The sequence below is a fragment of the Diadema setosum genome, chromosome 18, assembly GCF_964275005.1.
Source record: "Diadema setosum chromosome 18, eeDiaSeto1, whole genome shotgun sequence".
In the NCBI taxonomy this organism is placed as follows: Eukaryota; Metazoa; Echinodermata; class Echinoidea; order Diadematoida; family Diadematidae; genus Diadema; species Diadema setosum.
Window position 1 is genome coordinate 8082899 of NC_092702.1, and position 18771 is coordinate 8101669.

The window sequence follows — 18771 nt, forward strand, 5'->3', positions numbered from 1 at the left end:
ACTCTTGTTTCAGTAGAATTTTCCTATTTTTCTCGATTTTACTACACACTCTTATGGAAACTACTCTTTTTTTCCCCTACTTTTCAGCCAAATCGTCCTTATTTTTCAGTCAGAAAGGTTGGGAGGTCTGTTTTTAGTACCATCACTATCGGGCAACATTGTAGGTAGCAGAAGGGTTTAAAAAAAAATTGGTAGAAGCGTTGGTGGGCAGTCTTGCACTAAGTGTTTAGTCAATCCTGACAAAGTATGAAACCAAGTTTAGGGTGGCTATGTAATTGTCAAATTTCACAAAAAAGTGTGGACCATCTTCACATCCTTTGTGCTCTCCCCATCTAATGTTTGAGGAATGGGGTCAGATTTATTTCTCTTCCCCCAGTAGATGCGTACAAGTGTAATGTGAAGGAGAAATTGATGAGGCAGAACGAAATCTGCGTATTCGCTGCGCGTGGTCACAGCTTTCATTGCTACCACTGAGTAGTCACATGATTTGTATCAACTCATTCCCCTCGGGCATCGAGAATGTTGCTTCGTGGAGACAGTGCAGAAGTAGTTAGCATTGAGATCTCGTAGAGGAGCCTTGTCCTGTTTGAGTACCAGAGAGTTGATGGGACTTAAATTGAATAAAGCCTGTACAGCCTCAAGAATTAAAAAATATACATATTTAACTGAGAATTTGTTATATTTTCAACTGACTAATGCAGGTACCATGTACGTGCAAGGAAATGTGAAATGTTTATAAGGCACATTTGGCAGTGAAAAGAAATGAAACGAATGCGTGTTTTGAATACACACACAAAAAAAAATGCTGCCTTGAATGCATGTTGACACAAGTGAATTCTCATGTTCATATCAGCTCAAGTGCATACATTGAACTTTAACTCTCTCCTTTTTTTCTTTTTTTTTTGGTATCACATTAATCCCTGCATTTATTTCTCTTTGGTCTCCTCACAGATTTCCACTCAAGTGTCTAATGCCAAGCAGAATCTCGATGATGTATGGGATGACCCGGCTCTTGTTTACACACAGTACTTGTGAGTATCACAGAACTTGCTACATGATTTCTAACTGAGGATTTATCCATCCAATCACTGGGTGAATTTTGCTGCAGGTATTATCATCTCATCAGTCATCAATTGGCAAATCTTGATTTTTCTGTTTATCTTATGCTGGGGAAAGATTAGATGAAGCAGATTAAATATTGTGACATCTGCGCAAAATCAGAAAAGAATTTAACAAAGATGTGTAATGCTAGAAAGGATGAGGAACTTCAATCTTTTAAAATGGCAATTTGTAACAATTCCTGCATCATTGAACTTGTTTCCCCCACCTGTTCTTCAGATATTATGCCCTGATCGGTCTCACGTGCACCGTGCTCCTCATCGTCATGTTCAACGTCATCGGCCTCACCATGGGAACCTTCTCCTACAAGAATGTCAGCCCCACCGAGAGATCCCGCATGTCCAACGCTGGCGGCAATGTGCTCATGGCGTAAGTATTGTTGCAACCCCCCACCCCAACCCCACCGCATGGCTTACAGATTACCTCCCACTTCACACTTCACCAAGAAAGTAGAAACAACAAACAAAAACGAACATGAGAAAATGAGTCTGGAATGTTTGATAGAGAAGCATATCATCTGGGGATATTCCCATCTTTATTTATCCATCTATTTTTGCATTTTCTTTGCTTTTTGTTTGTTTGTTTGTTTTTTTTTGCCTGCTGGACAAACTTGCTGAACTGGACTAATGGTGCTGAGGCCCTTGAAGTTCTTCAGCTCTTTGACCTTGTCATTGATGCGCCCTCCTTTAGGACGGCCAGGAAGAAGATGTAGGAGTTTACATTTGAATGGATTCATCAGTTGTCATGTGTAACTGATGTTAGCTATGATTTAAACATTTACAGCTTATTCACATGCATACGTGCGTAATTGTGTATGTATATATATATATATATATATATATATATATATATATATTTATACACACACACACACACAATAACATGCACACACACACTTTTACAGCTGATGATGGTGTTGTTGAGATCCAGATCTTGTTAGCACCTGGGGATTCGTCGTTAGGATGAACAGCCTAACATGGACTTTGGTCGGAAACAGAAAAGATTGTCAAGTCTTGTTTTGTCCTGAATCTGGTTGTTTGGCAAACATGAGGCCCGTTCACAAACAACGAAAATCGAAATTTCGATCACGATCCAAATTTCGATTTTTTTTTTCGACCGTTCATACACAGGGAAAATCGCACTTCCCAGCAAGGAAAGAACGATCAGTGGCCAAACTGCGCATGCGCGAATCTTGCATGACCGAAGACTGACCCCGCAGTCCCAATAGAGTTTCGCACGCGCTACGAACGATGGGATTAAAATACCGATTTCCGAATCTCGATCGTGCTCACACACACGACGCTTGGCAAAATAATCGCGATTGGAGCGCGATAAGGATCGCGGTAATTAGTGAGATTTTTCTGTCCACACTGGAAAAAATTTCGAAATTTTGATCGCGATAAGAAAATCGATTTTTAAATCGCACTTTTCCCTTGTGTGTGAACGGGCCTATGGAGCTTGTAGCGGAGGTGATCAGTGGAATGGTGTAAAGCCAATCCTACCCCTCCCCTGATGATCGTTCAGAGGGCAGAAACCCCGCCCCGCCAATCTGGTCCCGTGGAGCATATCGGACACACAGCTGTAAGGGTCAGTCGTCTCCGTCCCGTCCACTCTAGTCTTGGGTGCCTGACAGGTCTGTCCAGGCGCGTGGATGGAGGTCAGTGGCCACAGTCAGGCCTGATATGGCAGGCAGGTGACCCAAAGATTCCAATGTCCAGCAGTCTAGTAGCTCCACCCCAATACTGCAGTGGGGGAAAAGATCAAATCACCCTGATTAACAGTTACTCCTCTGCATTTCGAGTAGAACATGTAGCTTTTTGTTTAAATCTTTGTTTAATTTATTTTTCAAGTTTGATGCTTGGCTTTCTCAAGTGTCCAATCTGCAGTGACCAGTTACATGGTCGTGTTCTGTATTTACCTTCAAAACAGAGCTTTCTGTCGCTTTTGAATACGCTAATGCAATATTCATAGTCTCTTTATCTGTATCCTTTTACCTGCACAAGGCTCAGTTTGTGAGAGTTGTGTTTTCCCTCTGTGTCCTTCATTGAGTAAACATTACTTTTGGAGAATGATCATGGATGTTGGAGAAGCCATATCTGCGTGTTGAAGTCCTATGTGTGTACCAATGTACCAGTATTTCAAGAAGTAGCAGCCAATGTAGACCATAGGTAGAGTGATTGTGAGCAGTAGTCACGGCAAACATGATTGAATATAGCAAGAAGAGCATTTTCTTCCTTTTTAATGTAGTCAGTTTCTGTTTGTTTGTTTTTCCTTTTTCAGCATTATAGATTATACAAGTTGCCTTTGCTGAAGCCATTTTTATATTCTTTTGCTGGTTTGAATAAGATTCCATTATTATTAAGCATTGCAGACAAACAAGGGGCCTTTGTTAGAAAATTTGTATGGTTCCTCTTATCTCTGGTGTGATTTTATTTGAGCACTGCAGCTTAAACAAGATGTCTTGGCGGCAACCCAGCTGGTCACAATTACTACTCTCTCTGACCAATACATGATGGGGGAGGGGGTGGGGTGTCGGGGGGGGGGGGGGGGGTGGCAAAAATGTAGAACAGGTGATTCAGAGACATTCAATATCAGGGGGAACACTGAGAAACAATTTTTGGTGTTACCCAACACCTCATACCCGCCCCCATTGCCTTAGGATACGTCTGTGTTTGCTGACCGTGACGAGAAGACCGCATTCTTGAGTTCCACTTTGCCGACCATTCATTGTCGTCGTTTGATGAGAGCTCTTTAAGAGCTAACCTTTCATTGTCAGCCATTTTCGTCCTTAATTTTTTTCACTCATTTTATTGATAAAAGGCAGTTATTAGATTGATACTCAAAATTTATTCATATTTCCACCTTCTTTGCTGAAGAGTAATGAGGCAGAATCCTCGGGGGGTGTTGGTCTCCCGGCCAGAAGATGACAGAGGAGTTTTCTCAGACAATGGGGGAAGATGAGGCGAGTAAGCCAAGCAGAGATCCGTTGGACTTAATACTCCCTTACATCACAGAGGGTGTCCTTTCTAATTACCACTGCATTCCACAGGACCAGGCGAAGTGGTTGGGGCACGTCGAGCAGTTGAAGTGATTAGGAAATTGTCGTTATTCCGCAAAGGAGAGTACAAATTGTTCGGGAATTCGCTTACCAGACGACAGCAACAGCTGTGAAGGCTAAGTAGAGTGGGACATGCAAGCGGTTTGAACAGCATCAAACTGCTGGTAGCACATGTTGTGCATTTAAATCAGCTGTGACTTAGCATTTAGGGCAGAGATTTATTCCATGTGTCATTGAAGAAACATTAAATTACACATTGGTGATAAATCTTTGTGGTCAGTATTTTGTAAGCTTATACCTTGGCTGAACTATGTGTATTTACAATCCATGAGCAAAATTCTGTTGTGCTCTGCTCAGAGTCCATGGGATAGAGAATCTTGTAGGAAAAGGGGTAATGCAAGCTTTGGGAATTATTTCATTTTTTATCTACAAATATTTCATGCATCACAAGCTACTTGTACTGAGACTAAATTTTGTAATTCACATATATACATGTCTATATAAAGGATTCTAGGAATGCATCCTTGGTAGGACTTGTACATACAAATGTTTATAAAGTCAAAAGCAATATGACTTTGTGTTTGTTTGTGTTTGTGTATTATAATGTGCTTGCTTCTCATTTGCCTCACGTTGTTTTAGGATTTTTATTTGGATTAGGATCATCCTTTATGCTGTCTTCATCCCACAGACCCCCCTTATACCCTCTTTCCACGCCCTTCAGTTGTATTTGACAGATACAAGTATGACATGCAGTTTGAAATGAATGGCTCTGATGTTACCAAGGATTATCTTGAAGTCAGCATGCTGTGAACATTGCGTGCTTATGTTTTGTGATGTGATCTCAACTTCTCCACTTGCTTCATAACAAGCCCATCGGCATCACTTTTATTTATAGAGCAGTCAGAGTTGATAAGAAGTACCTGATTTATGAGTCCCCCTACTTATCTCACCTTTAGGGGTTACACTCTCCCATAGCTGGCCCATGAAATTCCATACAGACAACTCATCTCCTGCCCTCCTAAAAATATCGCATACAATCTGTCAAGTCGACCTCCAGACATTGTTAGCCTCCAACACTACAACTATAATCGGGTTACTCGCCTAATCACATGATGTACTGTTGTAGTCCACTTTTCTGGCATTGATCCTTTCTGTGTTCAGTTGTGGACCTGGGTCAATTAACCCAATTCCTTTTGGGGAATTGTGTATGCCATGTAATAACCCAGTGAGGGAAAATACAATAGCTCAGGAGTAACGAGTTAATGATGACATTTCTTCCAGGTGTTGGATCTAATTGCATTACACATTTGTGAACTTTCAGACTAACAGAGGATCTGTGACAAAAATATATTACAGAATTACTGATCATCATTATTGGCTAAAAGTTTGCTTGAGATAACTGTCTTGTTGTCCACCTCCCCCACCCCCCCCCCCCCCCGAAGTCATTTTCAAGATGCTTTCAAGATACAGGGGATGTAACATGAGTAATAAAAGCTCCTGGAATTGCCAACTTGCAGCCATATTCAAACAATTTTCATCTTTCCAACTTCAGATTCTCACTTTTGGGAATCTGTTACTTGTTAATTTTTGATGGTCGCTATTGCTGGATATTTGCTTGAGATAGGTGTCTAGATCCCTCCCCCCCCCCCCCCCCCCCCCATTTGAGGCATTTTTAAGATGCCGTAAATATACAGAGGATGTGATATGAGCAATAATAGCTCCTTAAATTGGCAAATTCTAACAGTATTTTAACAATATTTGTCCTCTCACTTCAGGCTCTCATTTATTGGGATCTATCACTTGTAATTTTGATGGCGTCTCATCCTTCAGGGCAGATTAAGTGCTCTTCTGGGATTGACAAACGTCAAAGCAATTACCCCTTTGAAGCTGGCAGACAGTGCGAAGAGGAATGCCCCTTCCTTATAGCAAACTTCTTTTTATTTTTAAGCTCTTCTTGTCTAGAGAGGATGAGTGTGTGATGCTAAAGAGGGAGCAAGTGTGAGTTTTACGAGGAGGACTGATAGACAGTGAAGGGAAGGCGAGGATTAGGCTTTCCTCTAGGCTGTGGATGGCTTTTCTTAATTTTTCTGCATGCATAGGATGGCTCGTGCATCACCTCTGTGACAGCAAGCAGTCTGGAGTTTAGACTAGGTCTTCTAGCTGGTGGTAAAGTGCATTGAATTATGTGTGTGTGAGTGAGTGTGTGTGTGTGTGTGTGTGTGTGTGTGTGTGTGTGTGTGTGTGTGTGTGTGTGTGTGTATTGGCAGGATGTATATCCACTCATCGAATAATGTGGCAGATATTTTGATACAGCAGTAAGTGAATGTCCCCGTATAGGGTTAGTCTCTTTTCAGACCAAGGTAAGGGGAAGGGGGATGTTAAGAAAAAGTATACTGAAAGTTTGCCAAAGGTTACTGACCAAGCCAGCAAACCTGGTACAAAATATATGTCAGTGTTGATGTGATGCCTTGGAGAATGACCTCATGATGGCAACAGAGGGAGGTTGTTATTTTACTCTTCTTTTTCTATGGGGGGGGGGGGGGGAGGAGCAGGGGGTCTCTTTAGTCTTGGCCAGACTTCTAGTAAACCCTTCATTGATGAGTCACTGAGGGATGTTTGAAACAGCTGAGCGGACTGGGGAGGTCGTCGGTCTGGATGAAACTTGAATCTTGAGGTCGGTCAGTTGCGTCTCTTTCCATCTCCCTCCCCAAAGCTGCTGTCGTCACAGTCTAGACATCTGGCCAAAAAATGATAACGTTTCAAATTTGTCGCTTTCAAGCTTGGGGGCCTCGTGGCAGCATGACTGCCAGAGATATGCTAGAGATACGACAGGTACTTTAAGAGGAGATAAAGGAGCAGTGAGTAAGCTTTTGCTTTGGTACATGTAGGTGCAGTCACCACTTGGATAAATAGATGTAAGAGGTGTGAATCTTTTTATTATCTAATACAGTGAGCAAGGTGCACAGTGAATCACAAAAAAAGAGGCAAAAATATTAAAGGGATGGTACAGTATTGGTGGAGATGAGAATTGGGCTTTTAACTTTTTGCGAGATACGAAAAAACACTTATGATGTAGTACAGAACATTCAGAGGAATTCAAAGTTTATTTGATGAAAATCGGGTTTGGAATGACTGAAACATCCAAAAACAAAGTAAAATAAAGTGATCGTAATAAAGAGTGGGTCCCACACTTAATTAGAATCGCTCTTTTTTGGATATCTCAGCCATTTCAAAACCAATTTTCATCAAATAAACGTTGAATTCCTCAGAGAAGTACATGCTGTTTCATATTTCATAAGAGGTTTCTCATTATCTCACCAAAATATGGTAGAAACCTAAAATTAGGTCTCAACCAAAACTATACGATCCCTTTAACTCATAATGGCAAGACAATTTACAATTCCAAGTATTGTCCAGTACAGAATTGGAGCAATGTTTGCCTCAGTAGTTTTGCAAACCTTGTACAGTGCAATTCCTCTGTGGTTTTTAAATCAACTATTTCGGGTTATTCCTCATCAAGGCTAGGGATTATTATATTATACTTTCCTTTGGTTGTGGTTGTAGTTATTGTAGTTTTAAGCTTGAGAAAGAAAAGCTGTTGAAATCTTACATTTTTACAAGATGTCCGTGCTGAAGTCACTACATGCAGATATTTAATCTGTGGTTTTCCTTGTCGGAATTCCTGTTTTGGGTAGAAAGTACAAAAATGATCCACAAAAGATTAAACTTTATCTCAACTACAGTATTGCACTTCCTTCAATTGTGAAGTAGCCTTGCTCAGCTCTCTGTGTGGTAGCACCGTAACATTGCTTCAAAGACGTATGCCCCAGGATAGTGAATTTATCATGGTCTTTCTAACATGAAGCAAGCCTTCCGTACAAAGCTTACCACACACCACTTCTGGAAGATGTGTTAGGCATCGAAAGAGAAAAAAATACATGTTATCTGTACAGGAATTATTTATTGTCAAACTTAGTGACGTTGACCTTTATGGTGCTGCATGCATAAGACCTTCGAGCCTGGATGTGGGTTCTGAACTAGATTATTTATTGCCTTTCTTAACCCGTTGAGGACGAGACCCGAGTATACTCTGGCAGGTGTCTCCAGGAAATGCGTGTTGTAGGAAAATCAGTTTGTCCTCAGCGGGTTAAACTGTGAAGTTCAGCTTGGAGAGGGGACCTGAACCACTTGTGTCATTTTGTGTGACCCGTTTCTTTCCTGAAGTGTGCGGCAAACTGTCTGGGTTTTGTTTTTGTTTTTGTTTTTGTTTTTGTTTTGGTTTTATCCGAAGGGACTTGTTGGCATGGATTGTGTGTAAGAAACAAATGTGGGGAGGAGGTGATAGCGTAATAATGAGAGAGGAAGAAAAAAGGCCCCTTATTTTGCCAAACTCTTTTTTTCAGAGAATATTATCAACTATTTGGAAGTCAAATAAGTGGTCTTAAAAGCTGAAAGGAAGCATTGTTATTACTATCATTATTTCATATTATTATAATTATCATTATTATTATCAGCAGTGATTTTGTTGTTGGTGTTACTATCAGTACTTCTTTTGCAATCTCTCATTTTGCCAGGGCAGCGAAAGGTCAACTTAGTGACTGTGACCCACAGGCCTTAATACCACCTGACTGTCAGCATTTTCTTTTTGTATGTGTTTGACCACTTCACTAGGACTTTGCTTTTTTGCTTTGCTTTGCTTTTCACAAGAGAAGTGAAGTGGGTTCTTTTACGTGCAGAAGGTATGACTTTCCTACACATGGGACCAATGGCTTAAAAGTCTCCTCCAAGAGATGTGGCAATGAGGATAATGTCCCTTGCCAAAGAACACTACTGCTGGGCTGGGACTTAAACCTCATGTACACTGAAGCCTGCTGTATTATCCACAAATACTTAACCACTCAGCCATACATATGCCCCATAGAGTTATAGCTACTCTGACTCTTCAGAGATATTTTTGCTGTTTAGATCAGCGCTTCTCAACCGGTGGGCCATGAAACTCTCTCTGTTGGGCCACGATGCCAGCTGAAAATGAAATGAAAGATTCGTATTAGATCCAACTGGCCTAAAAAAACAAACCCCAAAACAACAAAAAACAAACAAACAAAAAATTGCTGGAGGCCAAAGTGGGCCTCAGGTTAAAAACGATTGAGAAGTGTGGGCTTAGATGAACTATTCATCTTTTTCAGTCTTGGAGACCTGTGGCGCATACGGTGGCTTTAAATGGTAAGCTGTTCGGCGGATGGTTAGCTGCTAAGTTTCGATTGACATCTCTGCTGCGATGAATTTCATTTCTTCTTGATCTGGGGTCTAGCAGTGAAATATTTTTACCCCAGACGCAGGACGGGAATTCTGGTGATCAGATTTCAGGATGTATCCAGATGGCTGTGAGATGCGCTTGACCTGAATCCAAGAGTATGTTGGAACCCTGACAACTGGGCCAGACTGATTTAGGAACCTCTTTGCGCTCATGTTCACATTTTGCTCATTTCTCATACAACACAAAATTTGTTCCTACGTGTAAATACCAGAACGATTTTCCTGTGGCACGCACCCTGTGGCAGCATTGCACATAAGCTGGATGCGTTTGATGGAAATAGATGACTTATTGCTACCCATTTAGGGCTTTCAAAAATCCTTGAATTCAAACACATTATTTAAAAGTCCAAGTGATATTGATGGACAAAAGACGGGATGAGTAAAACATATGGGAGTCTATGTATACACATGTTGGAATGTGGATAAATTTACCGGTATTTGTAAATTATTATATTGTAAAACATTATATTTTTGCGGCATGAAATTTTCGCGAATTGGAGCTGACGGCCTTTTTTTCGCGGCATGAAATTTTTGCGAATTGGAGCTGACGGCCTTTTTTTCGCGGCATGAAATTTTTGCGAGTTGCCTCCAACATTCAATGCATATACGATGTAGTGTAAACAAGAACTTTTGCGTGCATTTTGATTTTGCGAATCTTGGCTCTCGCAAAATTCGCGAAATTGAAATGCACACGAACATTCCTCGCTTTACAGTGTATAATACTCTTGCACAGACTGAAGACCAAGCTTGCGTGTGTTCAAAAAGTCCCTATCTCCGTCTGTCAGCCTCGGCTGTGAAAAACAACCGGAAAAACACGGAAAGGAAGAATAAAAAAAGGAGAAAGATTCCAGTAACTTACCTAGCAATTAACCCCTAATCTTCCCGCCACTCGATATGGGACACACGCGCCAATGGAATCCTTGCCTGTACAAATGTCATCTTTCCTCGCCCTAACACCTGTTTGTGCCATCCTTATCCAGTGATAGCTTGCTGTTACTCCGTGGCCAGGACAGGGCGACCTCTGAGGATAAGGTTGACCCCCCTCCCCCTTCTTTCCCCCTATAAATTTACTCTTACATTTATATGTGTTTGCTTTTGTTTTAGTTTAGTTTAGTTTTGTTTTGCATTATCGGTTTGTCTTGTGGGGTCAGGATTTTTGTTGTAGTTGTTTTTAGGAGGGGGGGGAGGGATTGGTATTTTATGTCTTGGTAAGTGATGCCTTGGGCAGCTTCTCAGTGTAAAACCCTTAGTTTCACCCTGTCTCTAATGAATTGTGAGAGAATTTCTTGATTTAAGGGGAGATAGTGACAGAGTTTTAAGTTGCCAAAGGACACTCAATTATTTTAGTGATGTCAGGGCGGCCTCGTAGCTTCAAGTTTATGTGATTGTTGGCTCACTGTTCAAGTGATCACGATCTTCCACCACTCAGTTTTTATTGACCAGCTTGGAATGGCCGAGTGTTTTGCAGCAGGACAGGGAGTGTAGGTTCATTTGTGCCAAGGTGTCAAAATGCGGTGCTTGTGAAGTTTACCCCAGACATACATAACACAAGATGAGACATGATATGACGTTAATCATGCAGCCATTTTGAATTCAATCCCTTGAAACTGGAGGGTGGGTAGTGGCCGAGAGTTCTAATATATGAGTAATTCTTGATGAAATTGAGAATTAGGGAGTATGTTAACACCTGTTGGGCAGTGTGAAACATCCAAGATGGTTCTTGCAAAAAATTTTTGCTTCTGCTATGAATGTTTTCTAAAAATTTTAGTAACAGGGGGGGGGGAGGGATTTGGAAGAATTTTTTTTTTTTTTCAAGTGAGTGTCACTTTGTTGCAAGATTCTTTTGTACAACACAGCAAAGCAGATTCATGAAAGTTGACGTATGAAAACCCTCAGCATGATATCAACTTCCGCATTTAGAAGAAAAGAACAGGAAATATTTGTAATTATGACATACGTGATGTGAGGTCAGGAAAGGATTAACTTTGGTTGCCTTTCCACAAATTTTGACCATGTTTGAACGATATGATACACATCATCATAAAAAATGCTGCGATTTTTCCAAACCAAACTTAGAATCTTTTTGTGTATTTACATCAGGATGTGATCGTATCGATGAATAATTTGGTGAAAGGGAAAAGGGCCGGTAAGCGTATTTTTCACTTTGTCATGATGAGATGGCATGTGTGTGCGACGGTAACCGTAAACGAGAACGCCGGCTCTTCCTGCCGTATCCGGAACCCTTCGTATTGTGCCGCGGTTACTCACAGTCAGACTGCCTGACATTTCTGAAGGAAGTTGTTTGTTATGCCGCTTGATTCAATCAAAGATTCATCCCTCAAAAAAAAAAAGAAAAAAAATCCCAAACCAAGAATGAGATGTGGGTGCCATTCTCCCTTTTCTTTCATTATTCTACTACTTTTTTTTTTTTGTTGATTGCACCCTCACGTACCATTGACTTTGGTACTGAGTCATACTGACAGACACTTTGTGGACGTGTCGCAGTCGCACATTAGTGGCATAGATCATCGCGGCTTAAATTGATGCCGACTTCACTCGAATCCTCGTCTTCACTCATGCCTCTGAATAGGGAAGTCTTCAGATGGCGATCGCGGAAAGCATTGCCACTCCTGCCGATGGCAGTTGCCGAAAAATTTTAGCTTGTTGCGGTGACGGATGTATGCGTTACAAAAAAGTGCCAGTTTCGGGGCTTTGATTGTGCTCTGAGATTTCTCATGATAGACTAATTATGTACTTTATAGTACTGTTTTGTATGTGTATCAGACTGAATAGGGAGGTGGGAAGAGACTGAGCAAGTAACATTTTTAGTGTCGTCATGTAGAATCACCTACCCAAAGAAATAATTATAATTTGAAGTTAAACTTGCAAGTTCCATATTTGTGTGTGTGTGTGTTTAAGCAGAACAGCAGCATATTTTTGTATTACATCTATATCTGAGTCATGTTTCTAAAGGTACAAGTCTAGTAAGGACATGTCATGCGGTGAAATCAATTAAGTGGAGGGCAAGGGCGGGTTAGGGGCGATATGTTTGACCCCCCACTTGTGTGCCCGCGGCATTCTTGATGGGTGCTAGTGGACATGACAGCCTGTGTCCAAACCGCGGCCATAAGTTTGTCTTTTCGGTCAGTCCATTTCTGACGAGGAAAAACACAAACATGGCACATCCTCTTCCTCATCTCCGTGGTCCATTTCAGATCTCTAAATCACCCTCCAACCGCTCCCCCCATCCTTTCCTCCTTCTGTCCAGGAGTATCTGTTCCCCCCCCCCCCCACCCCCAAAGGATTCCAGACCGGAGGTGGGAAATGGATTGCAGATGAAGTTCAGTGTGGGATGTGGGATTAAGACGTGTGATAAGAGGGACGGGCCTATCAAAGCCAGCATCTGTAACGTCCCCATGTATGACTTATCCAGCGGCAAGCACCAAGTACTGTTTTAAATAGAGGGAGTGGGGAAAAATACAAGAAAGAAACAAATCTATAGTGGAGTAAGAAATCTTGCACCATTAATTAGTCCCATTGAGTAGACAGTGCACTAATCCCTCTTCCTCCTCCGTCTTCTCTTCTGGGATCGATTCCGGCCCACCCAGAATTCGCGGAATATCAGATCCGAGGCATCGCCTGTCGGATTTGCAACACGCCCGACAGATGCCGTGCTGCAATGATGGGTAGAAATGTTTGATCTTGATGCTTTATCTCAAGGTTTTCTGTTACCACTCTGTGTGGCCAAATGTCTGTATGGCCCCGTTCACATCTGGAAATATCGCAATGTTGAAATATCAGCATGTGTGGTGGGTGCACATTCACACTGCAACAGAAAGTTTTGAAGTTATTATCAGTGAAGAAATATCGTGAGCTTGTTGCCACCCTAGTGGGCATGTGCCATATGCTCGGTGTTCTATCTCATGAAACTGGCTTTTTGATACATGTAGCTTGGAAGGCTATGGCTTTGAGGAAGAATCCAAATACTCATAATAGAAGTCTTTCAACAAAAATATATATATGTATTTTTCATAAGTATTATAATACACTGCAAATGGACTCAGCAAACTTCTCCCAAAGTTTGAAATATCATGCTTCAGTCTGAGATTGCCTTGTTGGCAGTGTTTTAGATGGCTTTTGTCACAGTCTGCTTTAGCAGACTTTCTCCATAATGCCACAGTGTGTTAAACAAAATGAAAAGAAGTCAAAAGAAGTGATTTCATTGCAGCTCCTCTTCATGTTTCATTAAAAGTTGTATCTGAGAGTTGGACATCTTGCAGACATGGACACCTTGCTTGCTTGTCAGGTTCATTCTATTTAATAAATTTATGAAATCATGTCTGGCTTCAAAGTGGATTTAGTCTTTTAAGGCTTTCTTTCCCCCCCCCCCCCCTCTTTTTCCTTGGCAATAACCTTGATCAGTATAGTTCTTTCCTTGCTGTACATGTGCGTAGATCAGTCCAATTGTTAAAGCTTGCAGTCATTTTTATTGAAATCAATGAGTATATGTGGAGGAGTTCCTGGAAGTGCACAGCTCTCATACAGCATATCCTTGTCCTTTGCAGTGTGCAGACCAAGTGCTCATATTTGACAATTGACAAAGATTGCACCCCACTCCTTAATGGCTTACATAATTTGGTCTTATGATCCCACTTCGTTATGGCTTACATACTTCGGTCCCACGATAGCACTTCCCGTCAGGTAGTGGTTGTGCTTTTCGTTGATGTTCTGCGGCCTCCTGATACAGGCAGACATTGCTGTTTGAGAGGCAGAGGAAACTAATTCTGTACTGTGGTATGAAAATGTACACTGTGTAACATTTCATTGCATTTTGCCTCTTAGAGGACAAGTTCACCTTTATATACATGTGGATTGAGTGAAGGCAACAATGTTAGTAGAACACATCAGTGAAAGTTTGGGGAAAATGCGACAATCGGTTCAAAAGTTATGAATTTTTAAAATATCTGTGCAATCACTGCTGGAGGAGAAGACTACTACAGTGTATGATGTCACATGCGTACAACGATATAAGGAAAATAAAAAGAGAATTTCACAAAACTTGACTTTTTGAATAAAGTGCACATTTCCTTGACTTGTTACTTACTTATGTTAGGGGTAATATTATTCCCCCTGACTTCTGAAAGAGAGAAGTTGAGTGTTCTTTTATTATGTGAGAAAAGTGAGAATATCTTGAATTTTTCTTTATACTTTCTTTATAAAGTTGTACTCCTATGACATCACAAGCTATAGTAGTCTTCTCATCCAGCCATGACTGAGCAGAAACTTCAAAAATTCATAACTTTTGAACGGATGGTCTGATTTTCCTCAAACTCTCATTGATGTGTTCTACTAATATTGCTGCATTCACTCAACCCACATGTCTATGAAGGTGGACTTGTCCTTTAACCTGTTGAGGACAAGTCCCGAGTATACTCAGGCAGGTGTCTGTGGGAAATGCGGCTGTGACAAAATCAAACCGTCCTCGACGGGTTAAGGCTTTGTGCTGTACCATGTTTGTTTGTTATATCAATCACAAATGTGTATATGAATGAAGTACATTGTATGTGTTCTCTCTGACACTGAAAAAAAAAGATGTATAAGATGTGCTGTACTTTTATATATTGAATATATATAAGATGTGCTGTATTTTCATATGTTTGTTTTCTTCTGCAGGGGAGTTTTCTTCACCTTCTTGTTGGCCCCATTCCTGATGATCATCACGTGCGTACTCTTCACACCGCTCAGCGTCGTCACGCTCACTTGTGCACCCCTGCTCAGCTACGAGCTCCTCAATGAGGTGAGGTTGGGATGCACAGACTCTCTTCACCTTCTTTTTTTTTTTAATCGCTAGACAGCCTCCCTCTTAATCATCTTCCATTCCAATACTTATTCTCTTTTGTTTGTTCTTCTTTTTTATCTATCCATTTCCTTCCTTGCGTTCTTCTGTGTCTGCTTTCTCTTTCTTCTTCTTTTGTTTCTCCTTTGTCTTGTTTTTGCTCTTTTCTTTTGTAACTTCTCTAATTCCTCTTTCCCTTCTACTTCTTCAATTTTACTTTCCTCATCCTTCAACGTCATCCACTCCTTTGTCTTCTTCCTCCTGTAAAGGAAAAAAAAATTTACTGCATGAAATTTTCTCGTAATTGAGCAGATGGCCTTTTTTGCAGCATAAAATTTTTTGCACATTGCCACTGGTATTCAATGTATAATGGTGTAGACAAGAACTTTTGCGTAAATTTTGATGTAGATAATCAGGGCTTTTATAAAATTTGCAAAATTAGAATGCAGGCAAAAATTTTGGGTTGTACAGTATTTCCTTTCATTGTTTCTTCCTTCCTTGTCCATTTTTCCCCTTCCCCGTGTCTTATGTCTGTACTGTGAATTACTCTTTCCCTCCCCCTCCCCATTACCACAACAGACAAACATCATGTTGAGCAAAGGGCAAGCACAGAATTCCTGTATTCAGCCACTTATTACTTTATTGAAATTGCACCATTAATGTTCATACCATGACCTTCTGGTCAAACCATGTCGCATTCCTCCCGCAGACGATAGACCAGCCCAACGTCGTCGTGGATGGCTACTACTTTGGCGATCTCATCCTGCAGAACTCCTCCATCCCTCTGACGTCCACTGGCATCTTGACCGAGTGCGACGAGGGGGCCTCGGCGTATAGCGCCCTCATGCTGGACTCCCTGTACAACTTTGATAGCATTGCCGAGGTCAGTGGTGTGTCTGTGTATAGTAGGACATTGATGGCGCAGTGTTCTGCAAGTTGTTGTTTTTTTTTAATTTGATTATTAACAGAAACTGCAAAATCTGTAATTATGTTCAATGCTACATAAAAAGTGCTTGTCAAGGAGGGATCTTGATACATGATTCCTGTGATTTTAAGAATTTGCCCTAAAAACTATGAATATGGCATAGACCCATCTTCATGATAAGGAGAACAACTTGGGTACCTGTGTCATGTTAGAAAACTCAATTATTCTTGTCATGTTTAAGCCACTTTTGTCTTGTTGTGGAGCATCAGTGTAGATGCATGAGTGATACTGATTCATATAGCTGATTCTTACAACAAAGATTTAGTTTATGGAATTACATTATATGCCAGTGCATGTCCAGATTTTTCCATCCATTGCTATACTCCATGATCACAAATCTAACCTCTAATGAAATTGTTGGGAAGTCCTGATTTGTGAAAAATCAGACTCCCTAGATATATGGTGTACACAGTACTCTCTCTTACAATATATGAATGATAAACAAACATTGACTAAAGGTATCCCATGTTTGTTTGTTTCTTTTTTTCCACTTTTGTGTCTGCGTTATAATCTGTAGCTCCTACAAGAGCTGGAGAGCGAAGTCCAGAAGCTCGTCGACGAAATTGCCCCCGGCGACATCACCTACGACTTCCCCTTCAACGAGTTCGTCGACCAGCTCACCAACCTGACAAAGCTGACGGAGTTAGGACAGCTAAACTACACCGAGTTTGAAGCTCTGGTATGACGTCAAGGTCTTTTGTGTAATAGAATTCATTTGTGGCATAAGGTCAAACACTCTATGAAATCAAAATTGCCCCTCAAGTTGAGGTCTTTTCATCGCCATTGATATGACTTTTCTTAGTGTTTGTTCTTGTTTTGAAGTCATGACCCAATTGCTTTTACCATCCTTGAGTGAGATAGGTAAAATATTCTTGCTTTTGACTTTATAATCATTCCTGAAAGCTTCAATTGGTTCCTCACGGAATGATTGTGGATACCGTTTTCTGAATCATCTTTGAGGGATTCTGGAAAAAAAACCACACACACAAAGAACAGGTCCTTCCTTTGCAACTTAAACTAGCACAGAATATGTGGTTGGTAGAACACAGTATTATAGCCAGTTCATAACAGGTATCCAACAACGGAAACATGTCATTCCCATGGCACCAGAAGACATTGTAGGCGATTTAGTAGACAATTTAGGTGAATTCACGTTCAGGAGTCGTTCCAATTCTCTGCCTCCGCATCCACTCATAGGGTGAGATGACCTTTGACTCATACTCTGCCAATGCTGAGAACTGTAAGAGGTGAACTTTGACTTAAACTGATGATACAGTTGTATGTTAACAAGTGAGGACCGCAACCCAAAATGCTTAGTATCAACTTGTGATCAATCAGGATCTGATCCAGAAAATGAAGAGTCGAGTGTCCTTAAAGGCTGCATGCTGCAAATAGTTGTATAAGGAGTTGTTGTCACCCTGCTTCAAAGTTCTGCGAAAATGCAGAGAACTGAGATGAGGTTTGTGAAGATTTATCGTTCTAATACCAATAATGTTTTTTATGTAAATAATTTCTTATGGTTGTGTTTCTGGGTTCTCTGTGGTGCAGGATCTTATGGACCACATATTGCATACACAAAGCTGTAATTAATTCCTGGATACCTTAATTTGCAAAAACATCTGGCATAGATATTAGATCATGTGATGACTTGTGAATGAGATTTCGTCCTTGTTTTAAAAAATGTTGACATTTTGAACATACTGCATAACATTTTGCACAGTACTGATTTGTTTTGTTCTCCCCTCTAATTGCAGCTCGATGTGGACATTACTGGAGTCAACCTTACAGAATATGCTATCCAATTACAAAATACTGCCATTTCCTATCCGGTAAGGGATCCAGATAAAGCTTCTAAAGATGTGTTTTGCTTTTGATTGTTGTGTGCCTTTTAATACTCAAATTAGTGAGAGAAAAGTATGACTAAAGCCCGTAGAAAAAAAAGTCAGCTTAATGGTAAGTAATCAGAAAGCAACAAAGTGTGGGAGGTGTAAGTAGACAAAATGAAGGAGACTTGATTTTCACACCACTCTTACATTCATACAGATTGTTTTTAGGGCCACAAGCTTCATTCAAGTTTCACTTCCCTTCAGTCCTGTCTCATACCTCTTTTGGCATGATTTCTCAACACTTTCTTCTTGGGCGTTACAAGAGGAGGCAGCTGTGGCTGTTAATGCTTCACTCAATTTAATGTGTCCAATGTGGATTATCCTCTTAATTCCAAAATGTTGTGCATGAACTAGAAAAAAAAAAATGCATATTTTAAAATATTTTCCAAGTTTTATCCCTCAAGAGTTATGATGGTTCCATACACTTGTTTAAAGGTCCTGTTTATCTTTGGGAGCAGTGATTTAAAAAATGTTCAAGATATCACATTTGATGCATATGTGTAGGTCTGTTGTATCACAAAACATCCTTCCGTATAAAATTTTTGCAATAAAGCCTAAAATATAAGGAGAT

General features: G+C 40.7%; 1 protein-coding gene across 1 annotated transcript in view; it reads left to right on the forward strand.

The window, feature by feature from the left end:
- Positions 1–18771, forward strand: part of LOC140241964 (prominin-1-A-like) — a 104319-nt gene that overhangs the window by 52055 nt on the left and 33493 nt on the right. The window contains exons 10-15 of the mRNA XM_072321710.1: positions 952–1031; positions 1339–1488; positions 15167–15290; positions 16039–16212; positions 16832–16993; positions 18069–18143. Coding sequence (XP_072177811.1) covers positions 952–1031; positions 1339–1488; positions 15167–15290; positions 16039–16212; positions 16832–16993; positions 18069–18143 — 765 coding nt within the window. The remainder of the gene's footprint in view (positions 1–951; positions 1032–1338; positions 1489–15166; positions 15291–16038; positions 16213–16831; positions 16994–18068; positions 18144–18771) is intronic.